Source organism: Chroicocephalus ridibundus, chromosome 13 (assembly GCF_963924245.1).
Source record: "Chroicocephalus ridibundus chromosome 13, bChrRid1.1, whole genome shotgun sequence".
NCBI classification, from domain to species: domain Eukaryota; kingdom Metazoa; phylum Chordata; class Aves; order Charadriiformes; family Laridae; genus Chroicocephalus; species Chroicocephalus ridibundus.
This window is the reverse complement of record NC_086296.1, coordinates 5812738-5838019: the sequence shown is the minus strand read 5'-3', so window position 1 is coordinate 5838019 and position 25282 is coordinate 5812738. Positions and strand designations below refer to the sequence as shown.

Genomic DNA, 25282 nt, shown 5'->3' with positions numbered 1-25282 from the left:
AAAGGAAGCTGTCTGTTAGGACTGAAACAAAAAGAAGAATGTGCCTCCTTGTTTCATTGCTTTCTGTTATGGAGTGGTTGACAAAAATTGAAGTTGAGACACCAACTGAAGTTGGGTTGGGAGGTAAAGAAGTGAGGAAGAGCAGGGGAGAAGGTTTCATAGGACTGACTTATCCCCTTTTGCGAAGTGAGAACTCACAGAAGAACATAAATAATAGGTAACATCAATACACAATAGCTGTTGTAGTGGCCCAGATGCAGAAAATAGTTGAATCTGTAGCTTCTGTATTAAGGGAAAAGGAGACATGCAACTTCTAGAACTGCATTTCTCGTTTTATTTCTGTGCTTGTGTTTCTGGATCCTTCTTTGTGCTTATAAAAAAAAATTGACAAATACTTGTAGAAAATTCAAGGGCAGAGAAGCTTTTGGAAGGAAACATGGTCTTTTATAATTCAGGCAGCAGGAGTTCTGCATCAGAAAATACTAAAAAGTTAAATTATGCAACCTCTTTGAGGAAAATTTTATTTGTGCAATTGTCTTAATTGTTTTTTAGGGCAATTAAGCTAAATTCATTACATGCATTGATTGTGAACATGATGGAAGCTTGACAGCTGCTATCAATGTTTTATGTCTATCCTTGTGTAAATTTTTTTAGTTCTGTACTGAGCCCCGTTGGCAGTTGCTTCCAAATGTGGCTTAGGACAGGAAATTTAATAAATTGTCCTCTTGAAGGATCCTGTTATAAACTTTAAACAATTGAGTCCAAAGTGTTGACTTCTTTTTTTACAGAAATAATTGTAGTTTCTCCGAAGGTGGTAAATGCCACCAGTCCAGGTAAGTTCATTTCTGTTGAAACACTGGGCTTACTGGTTTGTGGTTAAACTTCAAAGGCTCGCAAGATGGAGTATTTCTAAATACAATGTATAGATTTGGTGAAGGTCCAAAATACTTCTTTTTAATACTGAAACTAATATACAACTGCATGGGATGTTTCTTCAGTCAAAGAAGTAACAGGATTTAACTCCTTGCTCAGACTTGTTAATTTGGACAAAAATGCTGTGTTCTTGAAGCATCGGTGTGTTACTGGACATCTTAAACTTATCTTCCCGCTTATTAATAGAGAAGGATGTTAATTTGAGGGATGTTTGGAGGGAGTTCCTTTAAAACACTGCTTTTCTTTTGTAGCCGATCTAAGCAATGGTGCAGTGAAGAAGGAGGCTTCCACAAAAGAGGTAGCAAGAATATGGATAAATGACATTAAAATGAGAAGTTTTTCACCTACTATGGTAAGTAATACCAATGGTTAACTTGCTAAATGGATGTGTATTTTATTGGCTACAACCACCTGTGACTAGTTTCAGTAGTTATACGTGGCTTTTGTGTGGTAGAATTATCGAGTGCATCTGTTTGTTCAAAAGGTTGGTTTATCCATTAGATGAGTACTTGGTTAGATGACAAACTAACAGCTGTGTAGAGCAGACTACCTATGTAGTAAATGACAGCTTCAAGAAATTATTGTCCTTAATGGAACCTCATTGTGTGGAAGAAGGGTGTGCTCCAGTTAAAGCTGATAAGCTTTTGTGTTTTAAGACATTTTCTTCTAAAATATCCCCATTGATGTAACTAGCTACAAGGAAACTAGAAGACTTTTTATAGCTTGGCTGACCTTCTGGGCAGTTTGATTTAAGATGTAAATAGAGTATCATTCAATTTTCTGAGTGTAATAAAAATACATTCCGATGTTGTAAACACTTGAGTTTCAGCATCTTAAGTGCAGTGATAGCAAGGACCAGGCTGAAGTTTGTGATGAACAAGTGCTCCTTAGGGACTGGCATACAGAAGGATTTTCAGATTACTTTTTTTATATTAAGCTAGCTTGTGGAAGATTTTTTTAATATCTAGTGGGTACTTAAAAATATTCATGTATTTACATTGATCAAGATCACAGTAAAAAAAAAAAGGCTAACTGTGAGGTTTCAGGGAATACTGGCTAGAACTGTGACTGTTGTAATTATTCACTGAAATTGTGAAATTACGTAATGAATGTGAAACTGCAGCAGACTTCATAGGAGTACTTGAGAGTTAGGTTTTGGCTGTTAACTAGCTGTTGTGTTTTCAGGGCAGTTTTAAGTCATAGTTTGGATTTAGTATGCTGTAAGAAGTGTTTCTTTTTTAATTCTGCTTATGTGAGTTTGGAGTGCTCAAATCTCCTTGCAAAGCAGAGGAAGTTCCCTGACTTTGTCTTTGAAGGGTTGTTCAGTGTGTAAGAAATCTATGTTTCCATCTGCAGTTTTCCCAGCTGCTCACTTGTTCATCTAGTACATGTGTGCGTGTTAGTGCTCCTTTCGCTTCTCACGTTAATTTCTGGGACATAGAGTATTAACAATGCACTGTTTGACTAATGCAGGTATTCCTCTATTCTAGAAAGTACCAGCAGTAAAAGAAGAGGAGGAACCTGAGGAAGAAGATGAAGAAGAAATGGGCCATGCAGAAACTTACGCTGAGTATATGCCAATAAAATGTATGACCTGATGTTGTGTTATGTCAAAAGGCTGAAATGTTTTGACAGCTGACTTGTTACTTACTCTTCTGTGGTTACTAACACCAAAAACCAGATAGGTTACTGTCTGAATCCAGTGAAAAGGACCTGAATTTGTGGTGGGTTTTCCTAGGAAATCTTTCCTGTCTGTAGTGCTTAGTTTTGGAAGGTACACAGATTTTTTTTTTTTAATAGAATTGGAATTATTTAGTGTATCTTTGAGCAGTACTTGTTTCAGAAATATGATTGAACCAAGATCAGGCTTTTCTTACCTGAGTTAAGACGCTTTGTGCCTCAGCAAAGAAAATTTTGTAAAGGGATTAAGTGGTCATTGCTACACTTAATCTAGTTTGAGTCTTACAGTGTGAAATTACCTGAAGCACATTCTTCCTGCGTTGTTCCTGACTGACTTCTTGGACCTGTTTTGTTTTTAAGAAAGTGAATCTTTTATTGCTGTTAATTGCCATCCTCTCTTCTCCTTTCTTTTCTTTATTGTAATCAGTGACAAAAAGCTGTTACCTTGTTTCCTAGGTACATTGCTGACTTGCTGTAAAAGCAAGGCAAAAAGTTTTGTACGGAATTTGTAACTAAATAGTTAATTTTTGCTGACAGATCTCAGTGACAATAATTAAACCATGTCCAAAATAGGGCAACAAAGCTGGTGAGGGGTTTGGAGCACAAGTCTCATGAGGAGTGGCTGAGGGAACTGGGAGTGTTCAGCCTGGAGAAGAGGAGGCTGAGGGGAGACCTTACGCTCTCTACAACTACCTGAAAGGAGGGTGGAGTGAGGGGGAGGTTGGTCTGTTCTCCCAAGTGATAGGACAAGGGGAAATTAGCCCCAGGTTGTGCCAATCTAAACAATTGGATATTAGGAAAAATTTCTTCACTGAAAGGGTTATCAGTCACTGAAACCGGCTGCCCAGGGAAGTGGGGGGGTCACCATCTCTGGCCTGTAGATGTGGTTTCAGTGGTGGACTTGGCAGTGCTAGGTTCATGGTTGGACTCAGTGATCTTAAAGGTCTTTTCCAACCTAAATGATTCTATGACTGTTGTATCTCTCTTCTCTCATACTGCTTAAAACCAGCACTATATAAATAGTGAAAAGAATGTTGCTTTTGTGGTTCTGGCATCTTGAGGCCACCTCTGGCCTTTTGGGAAGGCAAGCTTTTGACCAGTTTTTCTCAACCACATCAAGTACACAAATGTTTTAGTTATATATGAATTGAATTTTATCAAATTTCATAAAAATTGGGGGAAAGTAGTGAGAAGAGAAATAAAGTTAAGATTGCATTTATATAAACTCATGATAATGTATTCCTTTGTATGCGATACACTTTGTTTAATACTTGACATAGTGTTGCAATGAAACATAGTTGTTCTTGAGTTCAGCCTTTGCAATGGACAAGTGTCATTTGTTTTGGTAAATATAATAACCTGTGCTGCAGCAACAGAACTCTGTATTATGTTTTCATCTTCTCCCTTCCTTCCCTTCCCTCTTCAACCAGTAAAAATTGGTCTACGTCATCCTGACCCAGTAGTGGAAACCAGCTCATTATCCAGTGTGACTCCTCCTGATGTGTGGTACCAGACATCAATATCAGAAGAAACAATTGATAGTGGCTGGTTGTCAGCTTTGCAACTTGAAGCAATCACTTATGCAGCCCAGGTACGCTAGACATTAGTACAGCTTAAAAGCTAACAGAATTTGCAGAGGAAAAACTACGATCTTGGAAGTGCAGCTATGTCAGTTCTACAAGGAGATAAAATAATTAAGAGCTTTAAGGTTTGAGTTGCATTAGAAGGTGGCAGATGAGCTTCAACTCAAATAAATGTGAGGTGATACACCTAAGAAAGCTTTGTCTAAACCACTTCCATGATGCTGATCTCAAACTGTCTTAGAACTCAGGAAGGACATCTTAGTCGTTATTTTTATTTCTCTGAAATAACTTAATGGCTGCAGTAGCAGCAGGCTAGGAAAGCCAACACTGACTGGCATCATTGAGAAAGGTACAGAGATCAAATCTGGGTGTTATTTTGTTGCTATGTTAAACTTCAGTGGGCCCACATCAGTTATGCATGCAGCTCTCTGCATGTTGGGGAGGAAGATACTGAAGTTAGAGGACAGCTAACTTCCCAGGAGGGAAGAAGTTGCTTTATGGAAAGGGACTAATAAGGCTGGGGCGCCTTGAGATGGAGAGAAGAAAAACAAAGGGGAATGAAATAAATGTTTACATAATCAAGAAGGTGGTGGAATTCCACAAAACAAGAACAAAGCAGAACTTGGTGAAGCTGAGAGATTGGTTTAAAATGGATAGGAGAATACCTCTTTACAGAGGCAGTGAATGTCGGGGTCTTGCTGCCACAAAAGGCTGTTGAGTTGCCTGTCAATGGGTTTAAAAAAAGCAGCCAGTCCGGTAGTAAGCTCTAAAAGAATTAGACAGATAGATAAAGCAATTCTAGGTGCTGAGGGAGGAAGTGGGGGAATAGATCACATGAAGCAGTTAGGCTCATATGCTCTCCCTAAATAAAATCCCTTCTTCCTGCTGGGAGGAGGCTGCTTGGCTGGGTGGGCTGCTGGTCTCATCCAATAGGATGTTTCTTATGTTTGCTCGTTTCTGCGAATCCACAGTGATGTGTTTTGGAGAATGGGTACAAGTTTTTTGTTCTTTCTCCTACAGCAACATGAAACATTCCTGCCCAATGGAGACAGAGCTGGATTCTTGATAGGGGATGGTGCTGGTGTAGGAAAAGGAAGGACCATAGCTGGAATAATCTATGAAAATTACTTGTTAGGCAGAAAAAGAGCAGTCTGGTAAGTGTGTCAGGATTTGTTAGAGCAGACACTGCATTGACTATAGTACTTAAATTCAGCGTAGTCTGTCTTCTGACAAATGTTTCAGCAACAGCTTTTTGAACTTCTGCTGTAACTTACAGAATATATGCTTTGTTTTATATCTTCAGGTTTAGCGTGTCAAATGATCTGAAATACGATGCTGAAAGAGATTTGAGAGATATTGGAGCAAAAAACATACTGGTTCATTCATTAAACAAGGTGTGGAAAATTTTTACTATGTACAGTTGAGGCAAAACTTTAGGTACGCTTGTGTGACAAGTTGTGCATGTTGACTGTTTTAAGAGCGAGAATGTACTAACTTCAACAAATTTGCTGTGTAGGTCTTGTTTGACAGGCCTTAATCTTATGAAGAGCCACACAGAGCTTTAAGTTAATCATGTAAATAGAACCCTTGTAGGATTAAGTTTTAGCATGTGGTACTTTTCTTAAAAACATTACTCTTCAAGCCACTACTGACTCTACTAGTAGAGTATTTTCTAGAAATTGAAATATTCTTTACATCTTTTAGGCTTTGTAGCATTTGAATTTTTTCCTTTCTGTCTCCCAGTGCACACTTGATAAGTAATACATTTTGTATGTTATGCTTGACTAATGGACTTCCTCAGTAATTTATGAAAGCAGCAGTAGCGTGTGCAGTTATTTTTGGAGACTGTGCCTCTGCTCAGGATTAGGCACTTACATAAATTGTAAAGTGCAATTACTGGTTGAATTCACTGAACTTAAAGTTTGTTTTTAAGTTAGTATTTTTGCTTTGTGAAGTCTTAATTTCTAAAATATAGTAAAGCTTTAGAAATTGTTGTTTATGGTAGCAGCTGTAAATACACTTGACCTATTAGCTCTAAGGGATGCATTGAAACTAAAATCTTAATTGTATTTAAGGAAACGATGTAGTCAAAGAATATGGCTGTTAATCTTTTGAGGCCTCACATCTAGTATTCCTTAAGTACATATTTAAGTAAGGCCCTGTATAATATAACCCCTTAACCATATTACCATATGCCAGCTGTGCCATCATTGTTATGTGGGGATACAGGTGGTTCGAAGTGTACACACCTTAATGTTAAGACCACAAGTATCCCTTTATCATATGGTAGGTGGGTGGTAGGTTTGAGGAGGGATCTCTCTTGAATAATTTCTTATCCTTTTATTGCAGTTCAAGTATGGGAAAATTTCTTCCAAACATAATGGAAGTGTGAAGAAAGGTGTCATCTTTGCTACCTATTCTTCTCTTATTGGTGAAAGCCAGTCTGGTGGTAAATACAAAACCAGATTAAAGCAGCTTCTTCACTGGTGTGGTGAAGACTTTGATGGAGTTGTATCCTTTATTTGGAGTTCAGTTGATTGTAACTAAAGTACTAAAGCACTAAAGCTTGCATCATTAAAGACCGTCTTGTATTTTTATTTACTGGGGGTTTTAGGTATTGTTCTTTATTCATGACAGCAATTGATTGTGTGCATGCTCTGACATTAGACTTGGAAATTTTACAAACTTCATACCAAATCTATTACCATCATACTGTTGCCACACAACTCTGGTACAAGAGTGAAGCTTTTGGTTCTTTTTTGTATGACAAACACATAAAATTAAAATACTGCATTTAAGAACCTTAAGTTTACACTGAAATTTTCTCCAGTGAATTCTTAATTTTGTTGGAACTCATGTGTTGGTAATTGTGCTCTTAAATACTTACTAGCTAAATATTTTTCCCAAAGTTTTTAGTGAAAAATACAAATAGTGTCTGAGTTTACAATTGACTGCTGCCACCTATTGTAATTAGCAGATTTTATTGTTTTCTGGTTTAGTTCCCCATTCTAAAGTGGGACAAAGTTTTTTCCTTAATGACAGTTCAGATTGTATTTGATGAGTGTCATAAAGCTAAGAATCTGTGTCCTGTTGGTTCATCGAAACCAACAAAAACAGGTCTGGCTGTATTGGAACTTCAAAATAAACTTCCAAAAGCCAGGGTTGTTTATGCTAGTGCCACAGGTATGTACAACTTGGTTTGCATTAAATGTCTCTGTATGTTTTTACTGGCACTGGTACAGAGTGTGTTCTTCTCCTAGGTGCATCTGAGCCAAGAAATATGGCATACATGAACCGTCTTGGAATATGGGGTGAAGGAACTCCATTTAGGGAATTCAGCGATTTTATTCAGGCTGTTGAAAGAAGGTAATATTTTGAAGAGCTGTAGCAAGAACATATATGGTTGTGATTGACTGTGTTCCTTTGTCTTCACTCACTCATAGTCCTCTGCAAACTTGTTCTGTCACACTAAGAACTTTCTGACTCTAGCTTCTAAATCTAGCGGAGATGTAATTTATCTCCTGTGGTGAAAAATGGGATGTTTCCCTCACTCACAGAAAACTTTGAGAGTGTTAGAAGCTTGATGGGAAAATAGCCTTCTTAAAATGTGGGTGTTATGAAATGAAAATATTTTGCTGCTCTTCATGAGAACACACTTTGTGTACTGAGTACACTCAGTATAGTTATGTCTCGCTCTATTCAGAAGACCTGTAATGTTTATGCATTCAGCTTAGGCAGTTTAACAGGAAGAAGTCTTGTTCTTCTGCTTTCTGGCACAAGAACCCAGTTCAGAAAAATTATATATGCTGTTGTAAGGTACTTCGTATTTCAGAACTTACTAGAAAAACTAAATGTGAGAAGCCAGTAGAAAATGCTGCGTTCTTTGGTAGGTGAACGTCTTAATGTATTATGTTTTGCCTACTTAAAAAGAATTTTGAACACTTCGGAATGCTATAGTAGGGCGTAGTATGCATCTTCGTACATACTGTCTACATGATGCATGATTTTTCTAGGCTGCAAATGTAGTCTCCACTTCATTCCTGAGTACGCATCAAATGAGCAATAACGAAATTACAGGCTCAAGCTTGTGAGTAGGTTGGCTTTGCAGTTGACTTCTGTGCTCTAAAGGTATTGGTAAAGGTGTGTTGCTGTTGAAAAGAACTGAAGTTACCTCTTAGTTTAATTATTTTTGTATCAGCATAAATCTGTATAGCTTAATACAGTTTGTATTCATTATTTTAAATCTTCAGTGGAGTTTATAAAATTTCAGTACAAGATTTTGTTATGTATTTTGGCCATTCATTATCCTTTTACAGTTAGTAAAGTACTGTCTCCTAATGCATTGCTAGGTTGTTCGGGGGGGTGGGGGAAGTAAGTGTTTTAGTAATCATACCTCTTGGGATATACTTAATACTCAAGAGGCAGCAATATAGTTTTACGTGAAGGCTAAATTTCAAGACCCCCTGATTAGATGTGTGTAACCAACAGTACTTTGATTTTGAAAACATATGCCTTCATAGTTGTAAGCATGCTGTTTTCTTCTAAAGCACTTGAGGGTTTTTTTTTAACAAATCCTTGCTTTTGAAAATTCTAATATTTACTTAATTTGTTCCTTTATTTTAGAGGTGTTGGTGCCATGGAAATAGTTGCTATGGATATGAAGCTGAGAGGAATGTACATAGCAAGACAGTTGAGTTTTTCAGGTGTAACTTTCAAAATTGATGAAGTTCTACTTTCACAGGAATATGTTAAAATGTACAATAAATCTGTGAAACTGGTAAGAATGCCTCTTTAAATTTGCTTTCTGTATTGAGTTCTGAGAGGTTGTAGCTACTTGGTTTAAACTTGAATGCTCCTGAAATTGCATGTAGTACTGTTGCTTGCTGAGAGACAGGTATGGCATCATCTTGTCTCATCTTAATGTAAAGACTTCTCCACTTAAGAGTTGGAAAAAGCTGTTAATTCTTGTTCTGAGCCATAAAAGCTGTGGTGTTGGCTGCATCTTCCAGTGTCTGCCAGACCCACTGCCTTCTAGCAGTGCTTCAAAGACCTTGATCATTGTTGCCTAAGATAAAGCTGTTCACCTGTTGGTCATATTTTTGTGCTCCAGTCCTCCCCCTTAAGGCAACTGAGCTGAGAACGAGCTGCAAAACATTAGACAGGCTGCATGCACTTCACTGAAGCGGTATGGTAGAGTGGTGCTTCTAGTTAAACAGTGCAGGGTGATAGTTTTACTCATGTGGCAGATCAAATCCAAGGCATTGGAGCTGTGGTTCTCTTTAATGTTTTCCCTTATTCATCTGCTGATTATCTTTTTCATGTTGTTCTTAGTTGCTTTTGTCCATATGTTAAGCTGAGTGTCGTCTTCCTAAATGCACATTCTGCTTGTATGTTGCCACTGCTGTATTAGGTAAAAATAATTACTCCTTGGACATAGATTAAAATGAGCAGGGTCTTCACCTGCATAAGAGATGCTTAAGCATGACTCTGTATTCATGTTGTATAGCTACAATAATTAAAATTAACCTTTGACAAGTCTATGACATCAACTTTAAAACAGCACTTCACTTTGTGAATGTTGTTTAAAAGAATCACTAAACTTGTGTCCAAAGCTTATTTTACCTTATCTGGAAAGAACTGGTATAACAAAATGTTATAGAGATGAAGGCAGTGGGATTTGTCTCTTCTTGGGATCTTGCTTTACACTTAATTATGGGCAGTACTTTTTGCTTTCTTAACCTGACTGTATTAATGGAAAAAACTAGATAATTAGAAAATACTGTGTATGTTTGCATTGGTGGTAATGTGAATGTATCTGTTTTTCATTATGAGAGTAATTACATTCTGAATTTACTAAGCCGTAGCTGGTTGGGTTTTTTTGGTGAGCTTTGTTTTGATGTATGATGAGTTTCTGTGACTTGCGGTCCCATAGTACTGTAAACTTAAACTTCTCTTCTGTCTTTATTTTGATATTAAACAATGTACCAATGTAGCCTCGAAATATGACATGTAAAGCAATCAACACTTTCTTTTTTCAGTGGGTCAGTGCTAGAGAGAGGTTTCAACAAGCAGCTGATCTTATCGATGCAGAACAACGAATGAAAAAGTCCATGTGGGGTCAGTTTTGGTCAGCTCATCAGAGGTTTTTCAAGTACCTTTGCATAGCATCTAAAGTGAAGAGGGTGGTGCAGCTCGCTCGGGAAGAAATCAAGAATGGGAAGGTAAGTTGATAAAGACCTATTTTTAAATATCTTTGTTAAATGTAAAGCTATTAAATTTTCTTTTGTTATAACAAAGATTTTCAGACACAGTAGTATCATGCTTTTGTATTTTATGGTGTCAAAGCTATTTAATGAGCAGAAATTCAGGAAAAAATAAACTGAAAAGTCAGTCATCTTAATGACAACGCCTTGTATTCATTTGTCCTTTAGTGTGTCGTTATTGGCCTGCAGTCAACAGGAGAAGCAAGAACATTAGAAGCTTTGGAGGAAGGTGGTGGTGAACTGAATGACTTTGTTTCTACAGCAAAGTAAGATTGAAGTTTGTTGAACTGTCCTTTACGAAAGTGTCTTTAATCCAACTTAGTTTGTGTAGCAATTTGTCCTTTCGTTTGTAAAAGATGCATCAGTGCCCACAAAGTTGGGTATCCTTTATTAGCCGTGTTCTTTACTGAAGCTGCCTGTACGCAAAATCTGACAGTATTGCTCAAGTGAGCCATTGGTTAGTTCCTGGTTCTGCTGGCACTCTGAAATGACGTTTTCGGGTGTGAACAGCTGGTACTTTTGTACTCAAAGTGGGAGGAGGGGAAGACTTGCCAAGTGTACACTGCATTTATACCAAAGCAAGTTACAATTGTGACTTTCCTCTTTTATCAGATGAGCTAGATACAATCCTGAGATTACCTTGGCTGAAGATCTTAATAAATTAAGTTATTCTGTCACTTAAACTCTGAGCAATAGGAAAATGGCAGTAGTAATACCACTTGATACCAAAACCAAATTTAACAAGTTATAAGTAACAGTGCTGTAAAGTAAATGTCTCCTATGTTTAAGATGACAAATACAGTAGTATGTTTGATAATTATACAGAGTGCTTGTGTAAGAACTATTTACAAGGAATAATTCTGCAGAGAAGTCAGTTAAAATGTTACAGATTTCTACTTTAAATAAATGCAAATTTGACTGAAGAACCCTTCTTTCTTAAACAGAGGAGTATTCCAGTCTCTTATTGAAAAGCACTTTCCAGCTCCTGACAGGAAGAAGCTGTTTAGCTTGTTGGGAATTGACTTGACTGCTCAAAGTAATAACAATTCACCCAGAGACAGCCCTTGCAAGGAGAACAAAATAAAGAAACGGAAAGGTAATGCTTAAGTTCTTACGCTAATGCCATAGTGAAAATGGCAATTTTAGAGCTGCCTAAGAGTGAATTCTGAAAAAAATAAAGGAATGTAAATATCAGTACAATCATCTGGGAAGGAGCATGTATTACAAGTCCTTAAGACTTTTGCTAGACATCTCCATTAACAGATCTTAAAACTACTGCTGAAGCAACATAGCCTGTAAATTCTGGTTGTTACTTTGCTCAAAATTGGGTTGATTGAGCATGGGACCATATCCCAAAATGCCTTGTACAGGTCAGGCTGCTTCCTGATGCAGTCACACAAATAATTGCTTTTTTTTCCTGCCTAATATCACCGCCCTTCCCAAACTGATTATGTTCTTGCCGAAAAGTAGGTGATCATAAATCTTGGGTGAAAGGTCTTACTTGAAACTTAGATTAGATTCTTTTAAATAGTTCTGTTTTTAGAAGTTGAATATTTTTCTAGTTTGTATGCAGTGATGGTAAAACAAACCTCAAAATAGACCACAAGGTCTAAACTAATCCTTTTTTCTTCTGGGGTGATGGAATTAGGTGAAGAAATAAGCAGAGAAGCCAAAAAAGCTCGCAAAACAGGTGGCCTTGCAGGTAGCAGCTCTGATGAGAGTGAAAGTGAGTCTGATGCTTCAGATAATGAAGAAAGTGACAATGAGAGCTCCAGATTCTTGAGTTCTGGAGATGATGATGACTTCAACCCGTTCAGAGATGAATCCAGTGAAGATGATGAAGATGGTAAGACAGTTTAAGTGTTTCATCAAGCAAGTAACTGTACTTGCAGACAGTAAGCATAACGTCTTTCCTAACCATTCCAGTGAGCCAAAAATAAGAGTGCTTGATAAGCATGTAGCTTAATTCTAATAAGACTGGAATTAGTACTAGAATGTTGATTTGCATCTTAAGTAGGTTTTACACACTGGAGTTCAGGCTTCTGTCACTCACCTTTTGTAATGAGAATGTAGAAAGTAAAGGAAGACTTTTTAGTAAATGCTTGAAACTTTTTGAAAATGTTTTATTTAACTTTAGATCCCTGGTTAATTAGAAAAGAGCATAAAAAAAATAAAGACAAGAAAAAGAAGAAAAGTATAGATCCAGATTCTATTCAAAGTGCCTTACTAGCTTCTGGTCTTGGATCAAAACGACCTAGCTGTTTTACTTCCACCGTTGGTACCACCACTTCTAGTACCAATACGTCAGGTAAGAAAAAGTTTCTTTGACGTTGATTCGCTTTCTTAGCAATTAGGCAGCGAAATTCTAAGTCTTAAAGTCTCTCTTAAATTTCAGCAAACAGTAACACAAACAGCAGCTTTGTAACAAGTCAGGATGCTGTTGAAAGGGCCCAACAAATGAAAAAAGAACTGCTTGATAAACTGGAAAAGCTGGCTGAAGATCTTCCACCTAATACACTGGATGAGCTTATTGATGAACTGGGTGGTCCCGAAAATGTTGCAGAGGTAGGCTGATGTTCACATTTCAAAAAAAAAAAAAACTGCGTTTTTTTTCTGCTCCAGCCATACATGATCTGGCTGCAGTAAATCAGTGTTGTCATTCTTCAAGGCTGCATGTGAGAGAACTCGTTCATCAGTTTTAGACAGTAATCTCCCAGGGATAAGAATATAGGTTACTCTTGCCGAATGCCTCTGAATTCAGGAGAAACTTGAAGATAGTATTAGAATACGGAGGAGAGTTCTGAATGGGTAAATAGGTTATTTCTGAGACTTACAGTTTCTTGATGGGTAAATCAATACTAGTTTCTCTTTTGCTTTATAGTGCTATATTTCTCTAACTAGTCGTAGTCAATTTGAAGCTGGTGTATATGAGAGAGAAAGCAGCTTTAGTTCATCTTTGTAGGCAATGAAAACTAAGGACATGTATAATAAAACTGCGATAGTGAAAAGCCTGATAAATTATCTCTTTTTCTCAATAACTTGAGAAACGTGTCTTCAGTAAGCTACCTGTTTCTATCCAAGTAGAAGCATCACTGATTTAAAAGACCCTGTTAAAATCAGTGACAATCTCAGTTGTTAGTTTAGTTTATTTTCTTAGTACTCCTGGCAAATCCCTTATGGACAGTAGGATAATACTACATCATTTCTACATAGATATGCTTTGTTATACTTCTGATTTGCTGAGTTAACTCCAAGCGTTCCACGTAGCAGATAATGTCATCAACCAAAAAATAGTCCAGATTCTCTAATGTAGTTTTGCACTTGGAGTAAATCACTGAATCTGCTTTAAGGTCAATGTATGATTAAATAGCATCATTGCTTGAAGCTTTTGGTCATGTAATAATTTTGATATTACCATAATGAGCTTGTTATTCCCTTTTATTTTTAAAGATGACAGGCCGCAAAGGAAGAGTTGTAAGCAATGATGATGGCAGCATATCTTATGAGTCAAGGTCTGAACTTGATGTGCCTGTTGAAATTCTGAACATCACAGAAAAGCAGAGGTTCATGGATGGAGATAAGGTAGTCCTTAAAGAGACACCATTTAGAAAAACTTGCTGAATGCCATAGTAACACTAAGTTGTTCAAGTTGTGGCTCTACCATTATCCCACAGTGACTTTCTAGGTGCTATAAGTAAGTACTAGTTAGAAAGCATTTTCCAGTCACAACAAACTTCCCTGTGGTTCATTTGAGACATGCTACCACAAGAGGGCAAGTCTCGTGAATGTAGCTGTTGCATGGAACTTCTGTGGCCTCTTGTTACACTTGAGGGTAAATACTCATGTTCCTGTAAGTGACTTGCGCGCAGTCCAAACATTTACATTCTTTCAAGGCAAATGCATTCAGATGCTAGAATGGCCGTATGCTTCCTTATACAGTATTAGCAGCAGCTTTTTGTCTTCTCTGTGTTGTTTGATATCAGAGCAAGTCTCCTTGTGTCCCTCCCCTTTTATTTCTGAAGTGCAATGCCAACATCACAGAAACATGCCCTTTGGAATGGCAATGCTGCAACAGACTGCCTTTCTTCATTTGCACAGAAAGTTGTTGCTGAAATGTAAAGTGAAAACCACTCCTTTCACTCAAAAAAATTCATTAGCATTTCAAACTGATAGAGAACCATACTTTTTCTCCTCTTCCTGCCCCCACACTTCTTGCAATAGGAAGACCAAATAAAAGTGAAACCATTCCACGTGCATGTTAGTAGCTGCAAAATTAAATCTTTTTAGAAACTGAAAACTGAAGCTTGATCTTGGATTTATTGCTAACTAACAACTCCTTTCTTAAAAAAAGAACATTGCCATAATCTCGGAGGCTGCCAGCTCCGGTATATCATTGCAAGCAGACCGTAGAGCTAAGAATCAGAGACGGAGAGTTCACATGACTCTGGAGTTGCCATGGAGTGCGGACAGAGCAATACAGCAGTTTGGTAAATAACTTTTTTGTATCCTTCCCCTAGCAAACTCAGTAATGCTAACTGAGTTTACTGCTAATTCATGGAAAATAAGATTGACTAAGCTTCCTCTTAAGGACCCTTCCAATCTCCTTTACCTATGGACAGAATCAGCTTTGTTCATAGCCATAGCTAATAGTCTTGAAAGTTTTGGAAGAAACCTAGCAAATAACACTGCAGCTTACGGGGTTTTTCATGTATTTGGGATCTTCATGGAAGTTGCTCTAGAGCACTTGTGTATTACCTTCTGTTGGCTGTATTACAGCAGAAACTCATTTTCAGCAGGATTAAGTTCTAGCTTTTTTCTTTAGTCTCCTCAATTCATAGTTTATTAGAAATGTTCAATGAAGTGGAATTTATTTAACATATGTACTTGTACTTAATTATCCAGGAAGAACTCATAGATCCAACCAAGTGACTGCTCCGGAGTACGTGTTCCTAATTTCTGAATTGGCAGGAGAGCAAAGATTTGCATCTATAGTTGCAAAAAGACTGGAGAGCTTGGTAAGATTGTTTCAAGAAATCTGATCCTTCATTTGAGAAAATACAACTTAAATCTCTTTCTTAAAATTTGATTTAATGACAAAGGTGTGTCTTAACAGGGAGCCCTCACCCATGGTGACAGACGGGCTACAGAAACTCGAGACCTCAGCAGATTCAATTTTGACAACAAGGTGATGCTTCTGTTTCTGTTTGAAAGCTCATGCTGTGGTGCTTATTCCGCAAGTGACTTGTTGAGGAAGAATTTCTTCCATCTCCTGTGAAGTGTTTTACTTTTAACTGGATTAATTCCTGATAGGAGGCCCCTTTCTGAGCTGGCCAGTAAACATTCTTACTTCTGTTTGCAAAGCCATGTGGAACAGAAATATGTGTGTAAATTACTTTTCTGTGTTTGCTAACAATCCAAGTCTTAAGTAAATGGTATGCGTCCTTTCAGTCACAACTGAAAGATTAACTTGGAAATCCTAATTATTAAGACTGGGCTGTTCATATAGTGTAGTTTATATTGAAAAGCTAATCACCAGTTCCTTTTACTATTGCAGAGAGAAACGTTTTATTGTGAATTACAAATGCTTGTTAAATCATGTGTGCTTGGGGCTGAGGCACAAACACTGGATCACGTTGTTATAGCAACTTTCTTTTTCTTATGCAGTATGGCAGAAATGCTTTAGAGATTGTTATGAAATCCATTGTGAACTTAGACTCCCCAATGGTCTCGCCGCCTCCTGATTTTCCTGGAGACTTCTTCAAAGGTAAGTATAGTTCACTGGATGTAACAGCTACATTTTGATCATTCTCTATTATGCAGAAAATGCAAATAATTTTAGAGCTAGAAAACATTGTTACTATTTAAACTGATAAGCTGGCCCAGATAGGCTCTCACGGGATGTTATTCCTATGCACCCTGCTTGAATGTTGAAGTTCATGTATGAAACAAGATGTGTGAACTCTCTTAATATAAGGCATGTTCTATATGTGTTTGGCCAAAGTATTGCATACAGTCCTTTAACTTAATTTTCCCATTATCAGTTACAATATCTTGTTCTCCTCTGGGCTCACGTATAGTGCCGTTAACAGTTTTCCCTGCCTGTGCTTCCTGGAAGGACAGAAGGCAAAGTTCTGTCTTGCTTATTGATGTATTAGGTAGAAATTGCAAGTAATGTATTTGAGGGGTTTCAGAAGTTTTGGAATTGGATCCTGAAACAAGACTGCTAAACGAGCTGTTACTTCATTGGTTTATTTTTAGATGGCAAAGCAGCAATGATTTAACTTGTTTCTTTTTCCTAGATGTTCGTCAGGGATTGATTGGCGTAGGCTTGATAAATGTAGAAGACAGATCTGGAATACTAACGCTTGATAAAGGTATTTGTGTGTTTAGCGTATCTTTAGAATGTTGCTAGGAATATCATATATCATAATAGTGGATTCCTAGCAACAGAACTGAAGTTGTAACTATCTAAAAAGTCACTTTTTTGGAGAACTTCAGAATGTTTTCCTCACTTCTGAAGATTGGATTTGGGTAGTCTTTTTGAAATTCTTTAAACGCTGATTGAGAGCTTGTTGTTATCAAACTTAACCTTTGCTCACCTAATATGTGTATTTCTTATTCTTTTTAAGATTATAACAATATAGGGAAATTTCTGAATAGAATTCTTGGTATGGAAGTACATCAGCAGAATGCTTTATTCCAGTACTTTTCTGACACATTAAATGCAGTTATTCAAAATGCTAAAAAGAACGGAAGATACGATATGGGCATCTTAGGTGAGTAAATCAGTTTCTCGGTACTCTTGCACTTAAGTAAGAACAGACAAGCAGAGTAACTCTGTCCTTTCCTTTTAAGATTTGGGCTCTGGGGATGAAAAAGTAAGGAAGGCAGACGTTAAGAAATTTTTAACTCCCGGATATTCTACCTCTGGACATGTAGAACTATACACAGTAAGTTAATTCTGTATCTTCTTTGTATGAACTAATAAAACTTGCTTGCCAATAAGTTTTTAAATCAGCTTCAGTGGGTGGTGAGTGAGGGGAGGTTCCAGGACTTTCACTGGGCAATAATTGGTTCTACAGTTCTTTAGTTCCTGTAACCAGTTTAAAGTCTGAGATTTAAATACCTCTGCATGGCTCTCTTTTAGATCAGTGTAGAGAGAGGAATGTCTTGGGACGAAGCAACTAAGATCTGGGCAGAACAGACGGGTCCAGATGATGGATTTTATTTATCACTACAGGTAAGATTCTCTGTCTCTTGGATTATGTTTAGAGAAGCTTTGGGGGGGCTAACCAAATATGTTGTCTCATATGAAATTAATTAGTGTTCAGTTTTGCAAAATGCTTTCAATCTTATATTAATGTTAAGTTTGTTTCCGATGCTAATATGAAGTGCTCCTTTTTAGCTGCTCCGGATACCTTCTGATAGGAAAGTGAGCCCAAATTAATAGCTTCTATTTAAAACTGCATCAAGAAACCAGATGCTTTCACTGCAAGTAAAATTGTGGGGTTAATGTAGATCAGTGGTACTGCCTTCTAAAGGTGTCCTTGTTGTTCTGGCACACACGCACTATTACTCTGTAAAGAACACAGTATCACATCACTAAGGTTGATACTGTTGGCACGTTTAAACTTACGAAGTCTGTGGTTTCTCTTTCTTTTCCAGATAAGAAATAACAAGAAAACCGCTATTCTAGTAAAAGAAGTGAATCCTAAAAAGAAGCTTTTTTTAGTGTACAGACCAAATACTGGGAAACAACTCAAACTAGAAACATGTGCAGACCTGAAAAAGAAATATAAGAAGGTAATCATTAAAATTATGCTAATTTTAAACTTAGAAAATTTTGAAAAGAAATATTAAGGACTTTCTTTTTCTGGTATTTGTGTATAATTCCAGCAAGTTAAAAACTAAGTATATTTTTCCAGAGCAGAGGTTGTATTTAGGCTTTTTAAGTGGATCCTACATGGTTTCTGCATTCCTGTATACCAAGCTTTCTGAATATAAATGATCTGTGGTGTGGTAATGTAAAATGAGGTTTTCTAGGGTCTAGCAAGGAAAAGCCTTGCTTCTGTGCAAGTTGTACAAACATGCTCTTAAATAAGCAGCTATGTATAGTATGTTCTAAGCAATGATGCTGAAGCTTCAGCTGTTTGCTGATGAAGTTTTAAATACTTTAAGGGATTATTTTGTTTAGCGGCTGGTAAAATATGCAATACTACTCTTAAACAATGTCATGGTATTGAATTTGTAAAAACTTAAGGAAACTCCGAAGTCAGGTTGATTATTGGAAAAGCTCTAAGATTCTGCTGTATTCAAGCATTTTGCGCATCCTTTGAGATGGCATTTTCATTGAATAGCCTCAAACTACAGGATAACGTACCTCTCCTCACCCTCAGAACGTTGGTGCTCCTGCTTTTCTCATAGTAATGACCAAATTGCTGTTGTTTTTATGCAAGTCTTGATGTGTTTTACTTCATTATTATCCCCACTGTAACTTTTCCAGGTACCTTCCGAAGATGCTCTGCCACACTGGTTAGAGCAGTACAATTCTTCTGCGGATACCTGCACCCATGCTTATTGGTTAGTATTTCTGTGCGTGTAGACGCTTTAACTTAAACTGTTTACCCAAACTGGGTTTATCACTACTTCTGCTTTTCTGCTGTTCATGTGAAATCTTGTGTTTCTTGTGCTTAAGAAAAATTGTCCCACGACCAGTCAAATGACCCAACTGTTGAGTGGAAACATGAAGCTTTGCACTTGCCCTTAAAGTACTGATATTAGAGGAATGCTAATGTATAAATTGCACTCCAGTAGAAATATAATGACCCAGGAGTAGCTTGTGCTTTGTGCCTTGATGTATTCTATTATTGTGGTGGAATAGTTCTAATGCTATTTGGAGGGAAAAATATTTATACTTCATGTAGAGAAGAGATAGATGTCGGAAACAGCTGGTTTTGTGCTACCTCTTCTTGTCTGAACTCGGCAGCTGATGTCTTAATTTCTGAGGAATGGCATAACTAGTAGAAGCTTCAGGTTAATATTGGAGCTTCTGAAATACGCTTGTCAGATACCAGTCTTGTATGTAAGAGGTTCAGGTTCTCAGGTGATCTAAACGAGTGGTGTCTCTGGCTTAGAGCTCTGTCTGTACACTTTGAAGATCTGGTCCTAAACAGGCCAACCCTTCTCAAAGCGTTACCATTAGAGGCATGCTGTGGATTATCCTTCCCTTACTGTGTACTTGCAGCTGTCGCTCAACTCTGAATACATGTTAAATAACCTCAGGTCTCATTTTTAATTCAACTGGATACTTCCTGTTTGCAGAATTCTTTTGAAAGCTTTTTTTTTTTCCTCTCTACTGTAGGAGAGGCAATTGTAAGAAGGCAGGCTTGGGATTAGTTTGTGAAGTGGGACTCCGCTGCCGAACTTACTATGTCCTGTGTGGTTCAGTATTGAGCGTCTGGACAAAAGTAGAAGGCGTTCTAGCCTCTGTGAGTGGTACAAATGTGAAAATGCAAATAGTTCGTCTAAGAACAGAAGATGGGCAGAGGATCGTAGGTAAGTGGCTCGTCTGCTCCTTTATTTCCATCTTGAAGTAGAAAGTAGTTGTAACTTAAAAGTCATTTCATGTTGACGGTCACGTAGTAGACTTCATAGAGATGCTTCCAAGAGAAAAGGCTCCTCAGTGTGTATGTTGGGGAGGGGCAGAAGTACAACTATTGAAAACTGTGTGTGTAGTACAAACACCGTTTTGAGTCAGGTTAAAGGAGGAAGACTTTTTTTCAGCCAGGCTTTGGAACATTTATTCTTTCAGTTCTCTTGATTTACTAGAAACAAAAGTGTCATATTTGGCCTGTTCCCACCAAGCTACCCGTGAAACTGTAAGGGCTGCACTTCTTTCACACTTCTGGCAAAGAATAGCAAGCCCTTGAAATGGTGTTTTTTTGTGGTTTTTGAGCTACGGAAAGTCATACATGATCAATAGTTTAGAATGACTGCAAGATGACGGTGTCATTTCTTGTAGCTAAACCTCTTAGCGAAGCCCTCATAGCAGGTACCTCAGAGGCTGAAATCTCTATTATTTTTTTTTAAATGTGGACTTCTGTGGCTGTGCATGGCAGCTCCTACTCTAGTAACAGTTTTCTAAGATGTTGAAACTAGGTTTTTCAGGCTTAAACTCTGATAATGGTGTAACTTCCACGAGACTAGAAAAGCAAAAATAGGTGGCAGCGGGTAACGTAAGAATAAAATTTGTCTTGGGGGCAAAATGGCAACTTTCTATTGATTCATGACCTAAAGGATCTAGTGTCTTCTGAAGATAGACCTTTTCTTGAGAAGCACAACTTGTAGCTGCATTTGAATAGACTTGACATTGGAAATGGTCACCGTTGACTATTGCATAAATTGAAAGGTGGAATCATCAGCCTGAGGTTTTAATGAACAAATGGTTTGCATGCTTATGAAACAATTGATTTGTTGCTGTTTCCAGGTTTGATCATTCCTGCAAATTGTGTATCGCCCCTTGTAAACCTCCTGTCAACGTCAGACCAGTCTCAACAGCTCGCAGTACAACAGCAGCAGATATGGCAGCAGCATCACCCGCAAAGCATCACCAATTTCAACAACGCATAAGAGGACAAACTACAGGTGTTGACTTTGGTGTTTGAGGAAAAGGCTGTAAAAGCATATCACTTGCATAAAAATCAGGGACAGATTCCAAAGAAATATAACTTTTTCAGTTCAGTTGTGTGCTCTCAAATACTTTGGGAATAAAGAGATCTTAAAAAGGTTGGTAGAACTGAAAGCCAGCAGTTGTTATGGTGGTGCATCTGTCTTTCCTTATGCTCTCTGTAGTGCTTCCTGTTTGCTTTTACTTTTGGCCTTTTAAGCTACAAACCACAATTTGTTTGAAAATGCTTGAAAATCCCCAAGCAGGCTTTATTTTTATCTTGTCATACAGTGCTCAGGGTTTAACGCAGTGCATCAATGCCATTGCTGTGGGAGATCTCCTTGAATGCATGTATTGAGTATATATATAGAAAATATATATTGGGTTTTTCTCTTCAATTTATGAGTTTATAAAAGCATGAAACCTAGAGGTTGCACATCATGCATTCAGGTTCCTTCCCAGTTTCTGTTTGACAGTGCATGTCTTTGGAAACGGGCATGGACAGGATAAACACACAAGACAGGAATTCAGAGAGAAACACAATCTTAGTTGTACAGCATTGGTTATTGCATTTTTATAGTGTTTATACCCAGGTGTTGCATTTTTTCTGGTTCTCTCCTGGGGGTTATATATTTGAGTCTACAACATGTTCTTTTTGTGATAAACATCTTAAATTAAAATTAGTTCATTTTTAATGTATTAATGGTATTCCTAATGTGTACTGCAAAGATGGCTGGATGCCTATTTTCCTTAAATTGAAGCATTTCCTTAATCTGAGGTGGTTATGGAAACTTAAGTGCAAATTCACTTCCATCTCGCATACAATCTTATATTTTTTACTTCATTAATGTAATTTAATTTGTCACTTGTAAGATGAAACCTTACTTGAGCTGTAAATTAGAGAATGGGAAACACTTGAGGGTTCCGCTGTATGTGCTGTTTCTGTTACCCAGTAACTTGAATACTGTTTAATATGTTGTAAGACATTGTAGAGTTTATCTGGAGCTGTTTAAAAGAAATTGTAATGTACAAATGTGAATAGTCACTTATCTATAATATGGGTAAGTTTTGTTTTGCCTATAATAGTAGATGTTTATAAGAAAGTGAAGGACAATGTTTGTCATTTCTTGCTTGCACAGGTTGCACTATTGAAAAATTGAGATTGTATAAACCTGTCCAAAAAAACTACAAGATAACGATCTTGTAGATGTCAAATAAAAGTTATTGTACTAACAAGAAGTGGAGTCTTGTTCAGGCAATCACTGTATTCCAAAAAAACTAACAAGTCTGTACAATTGGAATTCGACAGGACTTGGCATGTTCCAGTCTGCTTTACCCAGGCTTCTGTCTTGCAGTCCAACTCCTTCAGTTGAACTCATTAATGAGGCAAGAAGGAAACTGTGGTTAAACCTTGATGCGTGTTTTAAGTAATGTTCACCTGACAGAGCAGTGATCCGCTGTAGCCTGTGTCACTTCTGTAAACACTCAGTGAGCCAGATCCAAGTGTCTTTGAGTTTTTCCATAAGTAATGGGGCCAGAAGCTCCACAGTTTTGGGCTGAAGTGAGCTCCTTTACGTGAATTATTTCGCTTGAGGTTCTGTTAACGCTGCCTGTGTCGGGGAAGGAGGCCTGCCTGCTGTCCTCAGCTCCTGCTCCGAAATGGTCGAGGGGATGAATCCCCTGCACACGCTTGTCACTAACTGGAAATGCAGATCTAGAATAAATCAGCTGTCTCCCTGTTGCTGTAGCGCCTGCTACATCTCTCTAAAGAACTTGTAGTGCAGGTGGTAGGTGCATTGAGAGTTCCTAATCCTCTGGTAGTAAAGGGAAGCCTGCCTGGGTGCTGTGATACCAGCAGGAGCTGATCACGCCCTGGAGAACTGTAGACCACAGGCAGGGTGTGGGGGAGGATGTTCATGTGTTTCGTACCCACCATTGGATATATTTGGCATCCGTTCCAGGAGAAGTAATGGGATTGAGGAGTATGTTGACAGATTATGTTTGCAACAGGTAGTGAACCAAATAGCTAGTAACAGCAAGCTGTGTGGACTTCACTGTCTGTCTGTCTTCTTATTATTTGGTGTAGAAATTTCTACCATCTGAGATGGTTACATATTTTTAGATCTTAATCCTTACTAAGGTGGGTTTAGAAGTGGTAGATTCACAAATAGCGATGGTGGGGTTTGATTATTATTTTTAAACAAGTCATTATTTAACTACACTTCAGTTCCTAAGTGCTCTTCTCAGGCTGTTGTGTTAACTTTTGGGTGTTGGGATGAGCAAATACTGGACTGGATGTCCTCTGTATTGATAACCAGACCATACTATTTTATTTTACTTATATAGCATATGCTGTTCACTCACACCCGCTGAAACTTCCCAGGGACTTGTGTCCGTGAGAAGGAAAATAAAAACACCCCGAGAGCACTTAGAAGATCCGTAAGAACTGTTCCCATTCCAGAAAGCTCTTCCCCTACTTGCTCTCCTTCGCCTGCTCTGCTGCGTGCCACCATCAGCGCCTTGGCTTTGTTGTTCACTTACTAATGGCTGCATCCGCTGCACTGGAGTGTTAGTTGTTAACAAAAAAAAACAACAAAAAAATCACCTTCAAGCTACAGAAACATTTTTCTCTTGAAAATTCCTGCTTAGTGGTTGGGGTGTGGCTTTGTGGTGGTAGTTTGTTCCTTGCTGAGCTGCTGATAAAGCTTGGGGGAAGAAAAGGAATAGCGATAGTGCTGTGGACGGGGTGAGGCACAGCGACGCCGCCTCCCCCGGCCAGCGCTGTCCCAAAGACAAACATCCTCGCAGGGAGGAAAAAGGAGAGACCAATTGTCCTGTCAGATATATTACCAGGCCAGGCAAGAGTCGTCTCTGTATTCTTCCTGTGTGTAGGGAATTGATCTGCCTCATACAAATCGCCATCCGAAATGGATATAAAATCCATAAAGCATAGATGTCTGGTAACAGGGGCTAAGCTAAACGTGAAGCGCTAGTCATTTCTGTACCCGCTGAGTTTTGGAAGCGTGCTGTAGGAGGGGAAGATACCTATTTGACTTGGGAACCAAAGGGATAAAATTTGGGATTTTCTCTTTTAAACTGTCCCTTGACAGCAACTAAATTTTGACTTGTTAACTAGTTTCATATTTAAGATCTGACGCAGTGAATGCAATTCTAGACCACGAAACCCTCCCTCTGCACAGCAAGTTTCCCATTTTCTTCCAATCGCTGTATGGTCCGTTGGGAGCACACACCTCTTGTAAGGACTTAAAGTTGCCCAAAGATGCTGGTTGTCTCGTCAGCGCGTAGTATTTTCTTTGTAAATGAAGAAAGCTCTGCAACCTGTAAACATTTGTCAAGTGAATTACCAAGGGGTTTTTGTATTTTTTGTTTGCGTTTGGAATAAGCTTCATTCAGATCCCATCGCAGTCTGTACATATATAGAAAGAGTATGTATGTATATAGAGATGTTAAAGGCTACTGAATTATTGAATGTAAATAACTCTGTTTTCCTTTTGTGTTGTTTTTTTTTTTCTTCATGACCTTCCCAAGATGTATTCCTATTTTCTCAACCTGCCAAAGAGGCAGTTTGTGTGTACTTTGAAATATATATAGCATATATAAAACTTGCGAGGGATGTCTGCATACATTGTAGATGTTTTATGTTGTCATCATTTTTTTCAAAACTATCAGTTGTCTGTCTTCCGTGATCCTTTTGATGCTATGTGGTTTTATTCTATATTTTTAGCATATAATGCATTTTCTTGAGAGAGATTGATTCCCGGTGTCTTTCGGCGACTGGTACTATTCATTTCTTAGTGCCTTTATCAGAGAGAAACAAGTATTTGAATTTTCATGTAGTTTGTTTTCTTTAGTTTTTTCACTGCGTTCCCGATCTTAAGCTTTAATCCTAGGTATATTCCCATTTTCTTCCACTTATTAGCATCTCCAATTGGGCATTCAGTGAGCTCCAGCAATACAAGTTCTAGAATTAAATGCATTATCAATAGGACTTGCCCACTGTCCTAACGTGTAAAAGTATGATTACTACATTCCTATTAAATGTTAACTTTTAAAAGCGTTCTAGAGAGGTGGGTAATTTGAAAGCGGCAAAGGTACATCTGTTGTAGAGTATTGCCTGGGAAAGTTTTGAGCTTTTC

General features: G+C 37.9%; 1 protein-coding gene across 3 annotated transcripts in view; it reads left to right on the top strand.

Moving 5' to 3' along the window:
* SBNO1 (strawberry notch homolog 1) overlaps positions 1 to 24982 on the top strand; it is a 35550-nt gene extending 10568 nt beyond the window's left edge. Inside the window, exons 5-33 of one of the 3 annotated variants that reach the window (XM_063350663.1) lie at positions 789 to 833; positions 1185 to 1285; positions 2424 to 2520; positions 4044 to 4204; positions 5217 to 5350; positions 5500 to 5590; positions 6546 to 6707; positions 7244 to 7379; positions 7457 to 7562; positions 8820 to 8973; positions 10235 to 10417; positions 10628 to 10725; positions 11404 to 11555; positions 12108 to 12305; positions 12597 to 12767; positions 12855 to 13024; positions 13910 to 14041; positions 14811 to 14946; positions 15362 to 15474; positions 15573 to 15644; positions 16124 to 16223; positions 16759 to 16833; positions 17089 to 17235; positions 17315 to 17409; positions 17607 to 17699; positions 18125 to 18262; positions 18963 to 19039; positions 19821 to 20014; positions 20946 to 24982. In XM_063350663.1, the coding sequence (XP_063206733.1) occupies positions 789 to 833; positions 1185 to 1285; positions 2424 to 2520; positions 4044 to 4204; positions 5217 to 5350; positions 5500 to 5590; positions 6546 to 6707; positions 7244 to 7379; positions 7457 to 7562; positions 8820 to 8973; positions 10235 to 10417; positions 10628 to 10725; positions 11404 to 11555; positions 12108 to 12305; positions 12597 to 12767; positions 12855 to 13024; positions 13910 to 14041; positions 14811 to 14946; positions 15362 to 15474; positions 15573 to 15644; positions 16124 to 16223; positions 16759 to 16833; positions 17089 to 17235; positions 17315 to 17409; positions 17607 to 17699; positions 18125 to 18262; positions 18963 to 19039; positions 19821 to 20014; positions 20946 to 21088 (3674 nt within the window). In that variant the 3' untranslated portion in view covers positions 21089 to 24982. Of the gene's footprint in view, positions 1 to 198; positions 218 to 788; positions 834 to 1184; positions 1286 to 2423; positions 2521 to 4043; positions 4205 to 5216; positions 5351 to 5499; positions 5591 to 6545; positions 6708 to 7243; positions 7380 to 7456; positions 7563 to 8819; positions 8974 to 10234; positions 10418 to 10627; positions 10726 to 11403; positions 11556 to 12107; positions 12306 to 12596; positions 12768 to 12854; positions 13025 to 13909; positions 14042 to 14810; positions 14947 to 15361; positions 15475 to 15572; positions 15645 to 16123; positions 16224 to 16758; positions 16834 to 17088; positions 17236 to 17314; positions 17410 to 17606; positions 17700 to 18124; positions 18263 to 18962; positions 19040 to 19820; positions 20015 to 20945 lie in introns of those variants that run through there. The other 2 variants (XM_063350665.1, XM_063350664.1) reach the window with 2 other exon arrangements.
* The last annotated feature ends 300 nt before the right edge of the window (positions 24983 to 25282 follow it).